The following is a 12,745-nucleotide window of genomic DNA, read 5'->3' on the forward strand; positions in this document are numbered from 1 at the left end:
TTGTGAGTCAAGACTGTCTCTACTCAACCAGGGAGAAGCATAAATGCCTTGGTATGTTAGTTAATGGAGGCACATTGCACTAAAGAGAATCATGATATTTGTATTAGTGATATGTCTGTGGCTCTGCCTAGCACTGAACGTGAACTGCTTGATTGCATGTTCGAAGAAACAAGCATTATCGCTATTTCAGATCCGTGGTACAATTGCGGTGCGCGAATATATTTGTGCACGCTTACACCCTGCCTATAAAGGTCTGCTACGTTTTATCACGGAGAATAATATTTAGAGCGGATATGCGAATATATATATTGACACGTGTACTTATCTTTATCGGGCGACCACGTTTCGCGGCCTAGCAAATGTTATCGCACAGCACAGGACGCGCCTGCAGGTAAAACAAGTTTCTGGAATGTTATCGATGGTTCCGTCCATTGTCTTTCACCGCAACTTGTGTAATCTGATTGCATGTATGCGCGACGCGAATAGTGTAGAACTTTGTGGAAGACACGCGGGTCCCAGCGGTTAATCTGGAACATTCGACGACTGATCTATAAAAGCCGACGCGCTTGACCCGCTGTTCAGATTTTCGACTATCGCCGACCGTGTTCGCCGTTATCGTTGTGCTATAAGTGTAGCCCGTCTTGTAGGCACTGGTTCGCCCAATAAAAGTTGGTTTTGTCGTGCACAGTACTGCTACTGTGTTCTTCAACGTCACCACCACGTGACAATATATATATATATATATATATATATATATATATATATATATATATATATATATATTGTGTGTTTGTGTGTGTGTGTGTGTGTGTGTGTGCGCGTGTGTGTGTGTGTGTGTGTGTGTGTGTGTGTGTGTGTGTGTGTGTGTGTGTGTGTGTGTGTGTGTGTGTGTGTGTGCATATATGACGAATGCATAGCTCTATAACACGGGACAAAGCGGTACCACTGATCGACTTGCTCTCCTCCTCACAACGTCTTTTCATAGCGGCACAAACTACTACGTAACAATGTAAGTTTAGTTGGAAGTGACGCTCGTTCTTGTACTTTTTCTATTTCACTAAGTTTCGTATCATGACAGAGCGTAATAGTTTTTCGAAGCACTGACTGATGAGTTTCTAAAGACACGTGGTGCAGCCACGTTTATTTGCAATTTCTTCTGTGAGAAAGCGATTTGCCACATGGGTATCTGAGGACGTAAAAAACAGACAGCGCGAAGACGAAGCCTGCGTGGAATTTTCGCTAGAGTGAATTTTGAAGTACCGCATCCATGCTTCCTTAGCACCTCTCCTTTTCCGCCAGATGGTCTCCACCAGAGAGTGACGCCGTACTCATTTATTATATATAAAACAACTATAACATAAATAAATCAAAGAACAACAAACGCTCGAGTGAGATTATCTTCAAGCCACGCGATGGCGGTACGCTGTGCCCGTATCACAAATTCGCAAGCTCGGCTTTCACTCCAGCAGTGAAGCCGAATGGCGTGGCAGCGCATGGCACGTCAGCACCTTGCTTCTGGTCGTAGTAGGTTACCGCTTGTTGTGCTTCGTTGTCGTAACGTTCGAGAATGAATGCTACAGGCGACGTTCCCGCCCGTCTGAGCTGCTGCAGAATGAAGCGCACCTGAAAAATGAAAAACCGTTAACTCAACGAATGCACTAAAACAAGCAGCAGTGCTTAATACGACGGGCATCCCAGCAATCAATGGTTCATGTCGATCGGCCAGCAGTAGCCTTCTATCATGTGAAGAAGACTTACCCAGTGGCACTGTACACTTTCAAACCACATCCCACTTACAGACTGGTTACTCTAGTCTCAAAGATGTGTGAAGTCACATCTCCGGCGTGCGGTTCCTTAACGGGCTCCTCGCAAGGTTTAAGCATGGCAAGCTGACAATCGCGGTGCATAGACCACACGACGGCGATCGTATCCGCAAAGTGTCCAGCACGGCGCAAAAGCAGCTTAAATTCCAAACATAAATCCGCGTCCCCTTTCTTTCTCGAGGGAGCCACCATTTACAATGTGAGATAAAATTCACGCGCACAAAAGCATCTGCGTGAGGATCACTGCCTCAAAAGCCACCGACTGTGGCACGTTACCTCGATAAGTTGTCCGATCTAGAACGCAGGTGGCCACCATGTTAGGCTACACCGCACAGCCAAGAGAGGAAAGAAAGAAGAGGCGGGGCTGTTGATGTAAACCTCACATCGTCCCTCATTACCGCTTTGGTGGAAGGCTGGGAAGTAAACTAGCTTACGACAAGTTTAGTGGAGGAAGAAGGAGTGACTGGTCTACGTTGGCACTAGAGCTCGCCTTCTGGCAACATAGCAAAGCGACATTTCAAGTTATCCTATTATCTCTAGCCAGGCACGTACCCAGGATTTTTTTTCGGGGAGCGATGGGAGAGTCGGCTTACCAGCTGCGAGCTCACGGCCCAAAGGGCCTTAGTGCAGCACGCTAGTGAGGTAGCTAGGCTCAGTGGAGCCCTGGAATAGGGGCCCACCCTTGCCGGAAGAGGCTCCAAGTCGCCGGCGCCCAAGACGACCGAGACCTCGAGACGCTAAATCCTTGATGGAACCAAATAAAGTTTCTCTCTCTCTCTCTCTCTCTCTCTCTCTCGGGGAGGGTCAACCCAAGGTAACTTTTCTTTGCAAATATGGTGGAAGGAGGTACATTTACAAGCACAAATGTGAATAATGCCCACCATTCGCCATAAAGAAAAGAAAATTGGAATAAGGCGGCGTATCTCACAGGTACGCCTGTGAGAGGCACCCATCCTTTACTTGGCAAACAAGAAATCACATCAAATGGACTCGCGCATGAAAGAAGCGCAAGAACACTGCCAAGAACAAGCGAACAAGCGAAAGTGTAAAATAAAGATTTCCAGTAGTGATTTTTAATTTGTTCTGGAAGAGTTACAGATAAATATATATTTGAGGAACAATCACAGTTCTTTTGGATCCCTCGTTTACTGCTCTACCAAGTGGCAAAACCGACTCGTGCTGTTATTTGGGCAGTTGCGTAACGATGCATGGCCGCCAGTCCCGTACAACCGCGTGGAGCGCAGGACGCTGCAGTTCTAGACATACTGCGCCCGCCGCGCAAATTTAGAAAAACACCCTCATTAATACAGCACAAAAGTAGCTACATACCGGGCACATCCGCGGCCGAGTTGAAGCAGGCGTTAAGCACTCCCCATACGTGGGTCCAGCCCGGTAATACTGAGTGCCATGCCGGTCCTACCCGCGGCAAAGGTAAAGCTGTCGTTAAGCACTCCCCATACGTGGGCCCATCTCTAAGGTCCCGAAGGGCGCGTTACAGGTTGCCGAGCCCACGGGGGTAATTGTCAAGGAGCTTGGACTCTTTCTGCACTATCACCAGAATCGGCCCACATGATGATTTTTTCTGTTGACGGACGCCGAAAAAACTACGGAAGGTTAGTTATACACAGCTTTCGCTCTAAACGGCCGCAAAATGTTGAGCGCCGAATAGATTGATTCGTCGGCGCTTTCGGAATGTGTGTGAGGAGTGATGGCGTGGGCAGGGAGGGGGGGGATGTGCCGCTTAATTTCGGAAGGGGTAGGCGGGCCTCTCTTTGGGCCCTCCCCCCTCCTGGGTACGTGCGTATCTCTAGCAATGAACCAATCTGAAAAATTTTTCCGGTAAGTCGCTTTTCATATGGCGATCTACATTTTAAGTGCATGAAGTTAGCGATAGGGCCTGGAGAGAGGCACTTAGAGATTCTTTTATTAAGAGCCATATTTCCTTGGGTGAATACACAAATCAAGATATAAGGTGGTGTAGCAGTTTGTTGTGTCCATGTTGAATACAGGATTGGGCACCTTTCAAGATTTGAAACCTGCTTCTCAGTCTGTTCTCTCTGGCAGAAATTACTCTCCGCTCTTTCAAGAACCAGTGGTCACAAAATGAATAAACCGCTGACATTTGATAGAGCATACTTTATTCTACCTAACCTAACAGGCCGTTTTTTTTTCAATATGTGCCCATCCCTCATGTAAGCTCCCATTTAGAGACATTTGAGGCATAATAAATAAATAAATATAATAAAATAAAATAAGTTTTGACCCTTTACGTGCCGAAACCTCGATGCGATTAGGAGACATGCCTTAGTGGGAGACTCCGGCTTTATTTTGACCACCTGGAGTTTTTTAACATGCATCAAACGAACGGTACATGGACGTTTTTCATCTCACCCCCATCGATTGGGATTTGATCCCGCGCCCTCGGACTTAGCAGCGCAATTCCGAAGGCATTACATTACAAAGTATATAGGCACCTGGCGCAAGCCAGGTCTTAATTATGCGCTGTCCAATGTTTTTTAATATTCAGATTGATCGCACACTTTGGAATAGCTGTGAATCAAAGTCTTCAGGAAGCAGTGACCTAAATACTAAGAAGCTAAACGCGATTCGTACAATTGTCATTCTTGACATCTATGCAACGTGTAATCTTATGCATTTTATGTTCATGCACGCACCGTATTGGTTACAGCTTGAATGTGACGTTACGTGTATACCTGTGCCCTACACCATTCACAATCTCAGCCGAAAGAAAAAAAACATGACGGAAAAACATGGAAGTGGCGTGATACATCTGGTTTTTGAAACGCAACCGAAATGGCGTGTCAGTTTGTACAGTATATTCTTCCCACTGACGTTGCACTGTAGCGCTTGCACTACGTTGCTGGAGTCACAGCAAAGGTTTTCGGTAATTTCTAATCCGAAATCTAAGGCAGCTTGCAACTTAGACCCGCACGTTCGGATCATATGTAGGCGCACCTTTCAACGAAGCTTTTCCAGAATGATGGTATCCTAGCTCAACTTCAGAGAGGTTCATTTTAGCTCTGGCAAGGTCCTTCAGGCATTTATTCTTGCGGTACCCACACTAGGTGGCTGTGTGACGAGAGATCGTAATTGGTCACTTTGCCGAATTATAATGGAATGTAGGGAAAGCATGACCTAACGTAGTTACTTAGCGTCTATGGTGTTGGGCTGCTGCACATTAGCTACGGGTAAATGTCAGCTACACGTTTGTTTTTCTTGGATTATATCATCCCGTTCACGCTGCGAGCGCGTGATATGGCGTCATAAATAACATAGGGTTTCATACAATAATTACTATAGGGAATGCTGGCGTTAGTGTCTACGGGAGATGCAGTGGGAGCGGTTGTACCAGCATGAGAATGATCCGTAGCACATCGATTTGCCTAAACTTCGTCATTCTGGGTTCAAGCGACTTCGCTACTTTGTAGATTCGCCAATTTCAACACAATACTGCCTACTAAATAATTAAATCAACATTCTTAAAAATATCCGGCAGCAGGATTCCAGCAAAGGACCTCTAGCCAAAAGTACGACATTGAAACCATTACGCCGCGGATGCGCATGATTCGACAAAGGGCGTCAAGCGCCATTTTGAATTTTTCGCGGCAAGTCAGAGCCTTGAGACGTTTGGGGCGTTTCGATTTGGCCACCTAGAAAAACTGAACCGTAGCAATTAGTAGCAATTGTGCATTCGCAAAGATGTAGGTTGCTCTAAAATTTACGACAACTAAGGCAAGTAAAGCGTAATAAAGAAAGCCGCAAGAACGTCTGAATCCAGAAGCACGAACATCAGACGATTCCACCTACTTCCCATTATTCCCATGGCGGCTCAACGATTTCGGCGTCACAATTCCCTCTAGTAATTATTGTAGGAAACTCCACCGTCAATAATGTATTCGCAATAATTTTGTTGCGACAGGGAGTGCTTTAGATGTTGGGCGTGCTTATAAACTTCCTGGATGCGGAAAATATTTCTGTGGTGGCTGTAAATTTCAGAGTATGGGATGGCCGTTTTACACAGTCATTGGTGGCTGCTTTCAAAATGTAGATATTGTCACCTGTCTGGTGATTTTCTGTAATGGTCTTTAGTCAGGTGCTAGCCTTCCAGTAAAACCGTGACGTCCAAGAAGTGGGTACTAGTTTAGAAATATTATGGGTGAAGTTGATCGATGGGTAGAGCGCGTTGAGCTCCGATATGAAAGGAAGGAGGCTTTCTTCACCATTGTCCCATAGGAGAAAAAGCTACGGAAATTGAGAATTGTCTACTAATGCCTATAAGCATTGTTTGGATCGGCATTGGCTTCGTTTCTGCTTAGCGTTGTTTAGTTGCTTTTCCTAGCTTATGCGCGTCTGGTCGCAAAGCATGCTTAGGCTTTAGTAAACAATTCTCAAACTTTCTCGCCGCATCCAACCGCTTCATTGCAACCGTACCAATGAACGGGAACCGAAACCGGAATCGGTACACTGTTCGCGTACGCTTAGATTTGATATTCTTGAACTGCTAATATACATATAACAGGGTTATTATCCCTCCGTTCACTTGGACACTATGATTTGTTTGAGCCAATCAGTGTTTGCTCAGCTAGAATTCTTTCGTGGTCGTGCACGTATTCCCAGAGGCGCAGATTACGCGCGAAGTTATCGAGGTCCTGGAAGAGTACGAGTTCACCTGACGATAGCAAAATGTCAAGCCTCCTCAAAAAAAGTTTCACCTGATCAGCTGTAAGCGCTGTGCTAGATCAGTTAACAATGTTGTTAACAAAGTTGTTGCTCGCAGTGCTGCAGGTGCTTGACTACTTCGTCCATCATCGCGATGCGGCTTCAATCCGAAAGGGACTAAACGCGACCTCGCTAGTCTGCAGCGATCCCAAGAGGTTAATTTGTATAGAAACACAGATGTGTGTTTGGAGGCGGAAGCCGAAAAGAGAGGAGAGAGGGGTAAATTAAACTTTCTATTGTAATTTCTCGCGAGAAGCGACATCACCTTTAGTCATTTTATGCTGCATACAGCATTTTATGGCCTCAACCAAGTAAGCAGGCTGTTCGCACTTACTTAAATATTTTAGCAATCAGAACGGGCGTTTTGGTCATAGCTGTACGCCATAGCAAAAGCTTTTCTTATCTTAGAATGTTTAAGAGCTTTTTGTCACGGTGGCTTACCCTAGATGGCGTGAAGCATTATGCAGGGCATGTATACAGCAAGCGTCGCTTTCAGTTTGCCTCTATATTACCCTTGCACACTAGCGTATTATAAATAAAGACAGGTAGACGGTGTTTAGAGTACAGGGACGCTGCTCGTTGCATGTGCTTGTATTTAGCATCGCGTCTGTTCAGTAAACCTTAGCTGAAAGTATGCGCGTGTCCTTTTCACTCTCGCGTCGTGCTCTATATTTTGCGTTTGTTTCCTTTTTCCTATTCGGGACAGTGTTGTTTTCTTTATTAAAGCTATTCTCTTACATTGACTCTCGTCTGGGAATTGGCTGGGGTGTTCCGCGTGAAGTTTCAAAAATTAAACAGGTAAATTAACGGATGGGTAATTTTCTCTGTGGCACATAAGGGGCAAGCAAAACCACCATACCGTACACCTAGAGAAAGCCGTTTTTCTATCTACCGGTACGTGGCAACCACAAGATTACCATAAAATGGTCCCTAATACAATTTTTGTCACACCTAAGAGTGCTGCATAGACACAGACAGTATATCACATGGGATATTGCGCTCGCCGTATTTACAGAGCTACAAGTGGTGGAACATTACGCTTTACTGAAGCGACGGCATTCCTCCTCAACTTCATTCTGCGCAGCCAGCGCTTATCTCGCCCCCCGGGTTGGTAGCCGTGTTGTCTTGTTTTGGTTGACTTGGGTGATATGCGCTCCCGTGCCCTTTTCGACGCAGTTTCCACGGTCACTGTGGTGACTGCGCGCTCAAAGTTTACATGTGCCACTCCTGTCTTCTACTGTCAGCAGTCACTGCTTTCTACTCACTGCGCGCACCTTCTGCACAAAAGTGCAGAGTGCCGGCTTACTAGCACCGTTGAGGATGCATAGCTCAGTGCTGGTGCCAATAATGTTTCTGCTGCTGGGAGAAGGCATCGGTGCATCGGTGCAACCCTTGTCCCATCGGCAGCCGCCCCCACCGCACTTTTGTTAACCTTTGAAACATGCACTACCCACTCCCTTGCTCTTACTATGTGCAGTTTTGCAAGTCTGCCAAATAGAGCGCTCGTTTTCGTAAGCAACTTTTCATTTCACTCCCTTCGTCGGGCATGCGCACGCAAATGCGCACTTACAAACAGCAGGTACAGCGCGCGACCCGCTTTCTCAAACAGAACGCACGCCATTGGTTGCAAGGCATGCCTATGTTTATTGCGTCTGCGTTTTTATGTTGACAGGTACGCAAATTATAACGCGTACAAATAATTTTAAGAACGAGCTTAGTGGAGCGGCATTATTGGAGTATTCCAGATGACATCGCTTGGGAAGCGAACCAGATTGCTCGCAAGAATAACATCCATGCCCTTGATATCCCATGCGTGGTGTCCTTTGTGCAGTCCTTTATACATTTGGCAGGTGCGGGAAAACTGTCGCGCTGCTGCGATCTCAGGCAATGCTTGTATTTAAAACGTTGCAATAAATTGCGCGATTAATGCCGAACGCTATAGTTGGGCCCTTCGCAAGTGCTTACACTACCAAATCAGTGCGCTCGCACACAATCTCAAAGATCGTTTCTGTGTCCCTTGACGGTTTTACGCTAACGGCGCTCTTGTACATCTAAGAATGTATATGAGTCATACGGACCTTAGCAGTGAAAGTAGATTCCACTTCGAAGAAGACGTCCTCTGAGACCTCGTCTCCAGTGTCGTAATGTCTTGTCATTATTGAGTACTGTAGACACTGAATGTATCCTGGGGGCACTGTGCAAAGCTGCAACATAAAACATGTCTTCAGAATGAAAACAGGGTTGTTTTCCACTTTGTCCCGTAAGTCCAAAGAACAATGGTTTGCGTATGTAACCCGGTGATCTAAAAGTGTCAATACTGCTTCCCCAACGCGGCAGATACGAGCAACACTTGCGATCCCCCATTTCCAACCACACAAACATGAAATTGATGAAAAAAAAAATAACGTAATCTCGTCTTTATATTGAACAGGTTGCAATTAAAAGGACAAACATGCGGATTTGCTGTCTTGTGACATTCTACTTCGGCAAACTGATAGTTGTAATATTCAACTAAATAGAAAGGACTTTGTTTGTGGTGTAGACAAGAATGTACCCACATGGCTCTCGATAAAAAAAATCCTTCACAGACGTATGTCAATCTGACCACTGATATACTAAAGACAGCCATGCTGTATGAGCGAGTTCTCACCCACTTCAGAAGTACTACGTGTCTGTTTGCTGTCTCACTACCTTGTTCAAACGTAACCGCTGCGTCTTAGCGCGGTCGTGACTGGCTCTCCTTAATGATAATCTTAGCAGTGACGGTTGGAGATTGAATCAACTGGTGTAACACAGTAGTTCATCGAGAATGTTTCCTTTAAACCTCTGTCGGGGCTGATGCACGAAAGCTGAAGTATTTCAGATAAAGCGGCCTTACGAATCGTGGTCTACAGCAGTACTACTTTGCCAGGGTGGATGGAAAGAACGCGGTAAGTGGCATCGCACGGACTTTTGCGGTTTCTTTCGCTAGCCTCAGTGTTTACACCATCATCGCGTGACATTAGGTAAGGCGGGATACAAGTTTCCCGAAAATACACGCTGAAGCGTTGACGGGGCCAAAGAAAAAAATCAACATTGAAGGCTGCGGTAAGAATTCGGACATTGACTATGAAAAACGCATAATATTCGATAGGTCGTTGAGCAGCGGTGTTGTAATGGTGCTGCAAATGTAACAGACGCAAAATTACGTCCACTTTGTGTTGTCAGACGTAATTTACAGAGGCAGCATGTCCGAGAACGAGCGATGAAATGGCCCTGCCGCACAACTGGTTTGAGCGCAGTTGTTGGAGGCTCGAAGCAGTTCAAGCAAGGAAATAACCACTTGTGCGGAACTGCGCATGACAGATTCTGTCATCAATAACACACAAGAAATATTTGCAGCTAAATTTAGCAACATAGTGCCATGCTTTTGAAGCTTAGAGCAAGTGGCAGGCGTCAAAATTTTAACTCAGTCTGCCCTAAACTCTGAAACCACTAATAAATTTATGTAAAAGAAAAATAGGCGACGCTCATTTTGAGAATCTGCGTTGTGCGTCCCAAGAAGTAATGCTTAGTGTGCCTAATTAAAGCCCGCCTATAGCTCAAGATGCTCCTGATCATTTCATATTTAATGAGACTTTGCGAAGCGCACCAAGTAAATTTGGTCTTTGGAGAAGGACAATTGCAGTTTGCTGCAACAAGAATGCTTAAAACTTCATCTGACTAAAGGACAAGAGGAAAACGTGTTTCTCCTTCACGACCAATATGATGGATTATTAGATAACTATTAATAAACAAAATAATTGCCTGGGAAAAAACTGCATGCTGGGTTTTAAGAACGTTGCCCGTGAACGCAACCTTAGCACGCGGTAAAGCTCACGGAAATCAAGCCAGGTGTATGTACGAGAAATAGGACCGACCACCATGCAGGTCTGGCGCTGCGTACACGTACAAAGCTTCAAGGTAATCTCATGCTCATACATAAAATCTTTCAGCCGGCAACAGGTTGCTGAGACAGCCACGTTGAATGGAATGGAGTAAAGTATATTTTCCCACACTTACCACCAGCATATCCAAGTCGAATTCAACGCAGGCTCCGTGCGTCTCAAAGTGAACCAATGTGTTCTCTGGGCACCGCTTTCCCCTCAGCGTCATTGAAATCGCTATCGATTTGTTACCACTGTATGTGCTCAAAGGATGGGCCAAGTCATCGTCGATGATTGAGCTCTACAGAAAAATGCAACCATTCCTAAATAAATTATACATAAAATATCTCGTAATAATAACGGGCGACGCTTTACGTCTAAGGCTAAATGATTACAACGAAAGCGCCAAATAAATCAACGGAGGAAGCAAGGCGACACAGGATAACCACGTAGGCGCACTAACAATTGAGCTTTATATTTCTTGACACAGCAATAAATAGCTGCTGCCAAGAACCAAACAACAAGAAAAAAACAGTGCCGTCTTCTGCATCGCACAACGAAGACATGTTACGGAACAGCTTCTAAGCGCCGCTCCCAAGATAGGCCAGTTCCTTTGTCGATAGAGAAAGTGAGGATTCACTAAAACAAGCATCACCACGCTTCTTCATCTCAAGAGCTTCCAATATTAGACGCTCTTGAGATGAAGTGAACCCTCAGTTTTTTCATCGGCAAGGGAACTGGCCTATCTATGTTTAACTCGAGTAAGCTTGCACGCCAAACATAATGAAACCAATCCTACGTGCAAGGAGAAGGCGTAGTTTTGTTGCTTAAGTGCCCATTTCGCAAACGCAACGCGTGCCAACACGATTGACAATACAAGAACTGCCATACAGTAGATGAATCTATGATGTTCCATACTATCCCAAATATTGTTTAATCACGGGTGTGTTTACAAACGCTGGTGAAATAAAAGGTATGCTTAAAGTGCTACTTATTTCAGACTTGCCTATATTTGTGTGAGCAACGTAAAGTTCATGCTTTCGTTAGAGAAACGGCCGAGGAGTACAATGGGAGAAAGAATTCACGATGGTACCCTATATTAGGTTCTTGAGTGTGGCTGCCTCGCGCTGTTCTGATAATCTCTAGGAATCCGAGCTGGCGAGTTGTGCCTCCCATTGCTCCAGTGTGTTAGATTATACCTAGATAAGTGGGTATTTAAACTTGGTGGGCTATTTTGGCATGCCCATGAGATGTGGTACAAGGATGGTGGCTAGTCGCTACACCCCGGCCAGGCACGCCCATGCATCGTTGGGACAATTTCGCTTAATCCTGGCGGTAGAATCCACTGCAGCCCTAGACTTGGAGCCCCGAAAATGAGGCTACTAACCCCCTATGCCCCTTTCACTAATTGAATAAAGTTATTTTTTTTCTTCTCTAAGAATCTCAAGGATGACTAGGATTGCAGCGTCGAGTCGCTTCAAAAGGCCACAGAAATGTGAACAGTAAATCGAACTCACCAAGTTCCTCTCGTTCAGTTTCGTTGAATAGAAGTTGTCGAAGTACAGGTGCGTAAATGTACGGCTGATCCCCGACACTCGGTACACGAAGGTCATCGACGGCTTACTGTCGTCGCGAAAGCCATGCCCGCCAAATTAAAAAGAAGTTAGAAAGCCTTTTAATAATGCTTCATTGTACGAATGCGCCACTGTAAATGAACGCACTTCACATCAATGATTGAGCAAGCTGCGCCATGAGTGCACTGGGTTATGTGCCGTTCTGCAATGTACCTCTCGCCAACTTGAGTCACTCAGTGTCTCCCACTGAGCATGCGGCAAGTGATGGAACAATTCTCAGCGTTCGCAGGCACTAGCGCGTCACGCGTCTCGTCTCGCAGGTGACGCGTGTACTTCTCGTAAGTTGCACTAGATGGCGCAGCGTGTCCAGAGAGAAACGCGAAAGAGGGGCTCGGCTGCCGCGTGAGGCGTTTCTTAGCGTTCGCGCGCACCGATGCGCCATGGGTTTCGGAGGCCGCGCGCAGGCTTCGGGGCGGCGGCGCGTGGCACCGAGGGTTCTTCGGAAAACGGGAAAGAGGCATCGCGTTGCATTACACGCCTCATACATAACTCGTTTCGACGGTCACCATCTTGATTCAATGCTAGACGTATTACCGTCGAAACTCATTGTGAGATAGGTTCTGCCGAATCTTTTTACACGTTTTTTTTTTTCGCAGGTTGCCAGGTATGTTTATGTGCCATTTATTAAGGGCAAAATGTGAAA

General features: G+C 45.7%; 1 protein-coding gene across 1 annotated transcript; it reads right to left on the minus strand.

Moving 5' to 3' along the window:
• Window positions 1-1,385: 1,385 nt before the first annotated feature.
• LOC142571101 (uncharacterized) lies at window positions 1,386-12,074 on the minus strand. The gene is made up of 4 exons (XM_075679392.1): window positions 11,986-12,074; window positions 10,605-10,769; window positions 8,642-8,767; window positions 1,386-1,623 (listed from the first exon to the last, which is right to left on the minus strand). The coding sequence occupies exons 2-4, from the start codon at window positions 10,695-10,697 to the stop codon at window positions 1,435-1,437; spliced, it is 408 nt and encodes a 135-aa protein (XP_075535507.1). The 5' UTR covers window positions 10,698-10,769; window positions 11,986-12,074; the 3' UTR covers window positions 1,386-1,434.
• Between the last annotated feature and the right edge of the window lie 671 nt (window positions 12,075-12,745).

Source organism: Dermacentor variabilis, chromosome 2 (genome assembly GCF_050947875.1).
Source record: "Dermacentor variabilis isolate Ectoservices chromosome 2, ASM5094787v1, whole genome shotgun sequence".
NCBI classification, from domain to species: Eukaryota; Metazoa; Arthropoda; class Arachnida; order Ixodida; family Ixodidae; genus Dermacentor; species Dermacentor variabilis.

What these genes read in the sequence shown, in the direction of transcription:
- LOC142571101 (XM_075679392.1), bottom strand. Translation starts at nt 10,697, where the DNA reads ATGACGCTGAGGGGAAAGCGGTGCCCAGAGAACACATTGGTTCACTTT. An exon ending in TCGACTTGGATATGCTGGTG is followed by an intron (nt 8,768 to 10,604) that starts GTAAGTGTGGGA and finishes TTTATGTTGCAG; the next exon opens with CTTTGCACAGTGCCCCCAGG. An exon ending in AATCTACTTTCACTGCTAAG is followed by an intron (nt 1,624 to 8,641) that starts GTCCGTATGACT and finishes TTCATTTTTCAG; the next exon opens with GTGCGCTTCATTCTGCAGCA.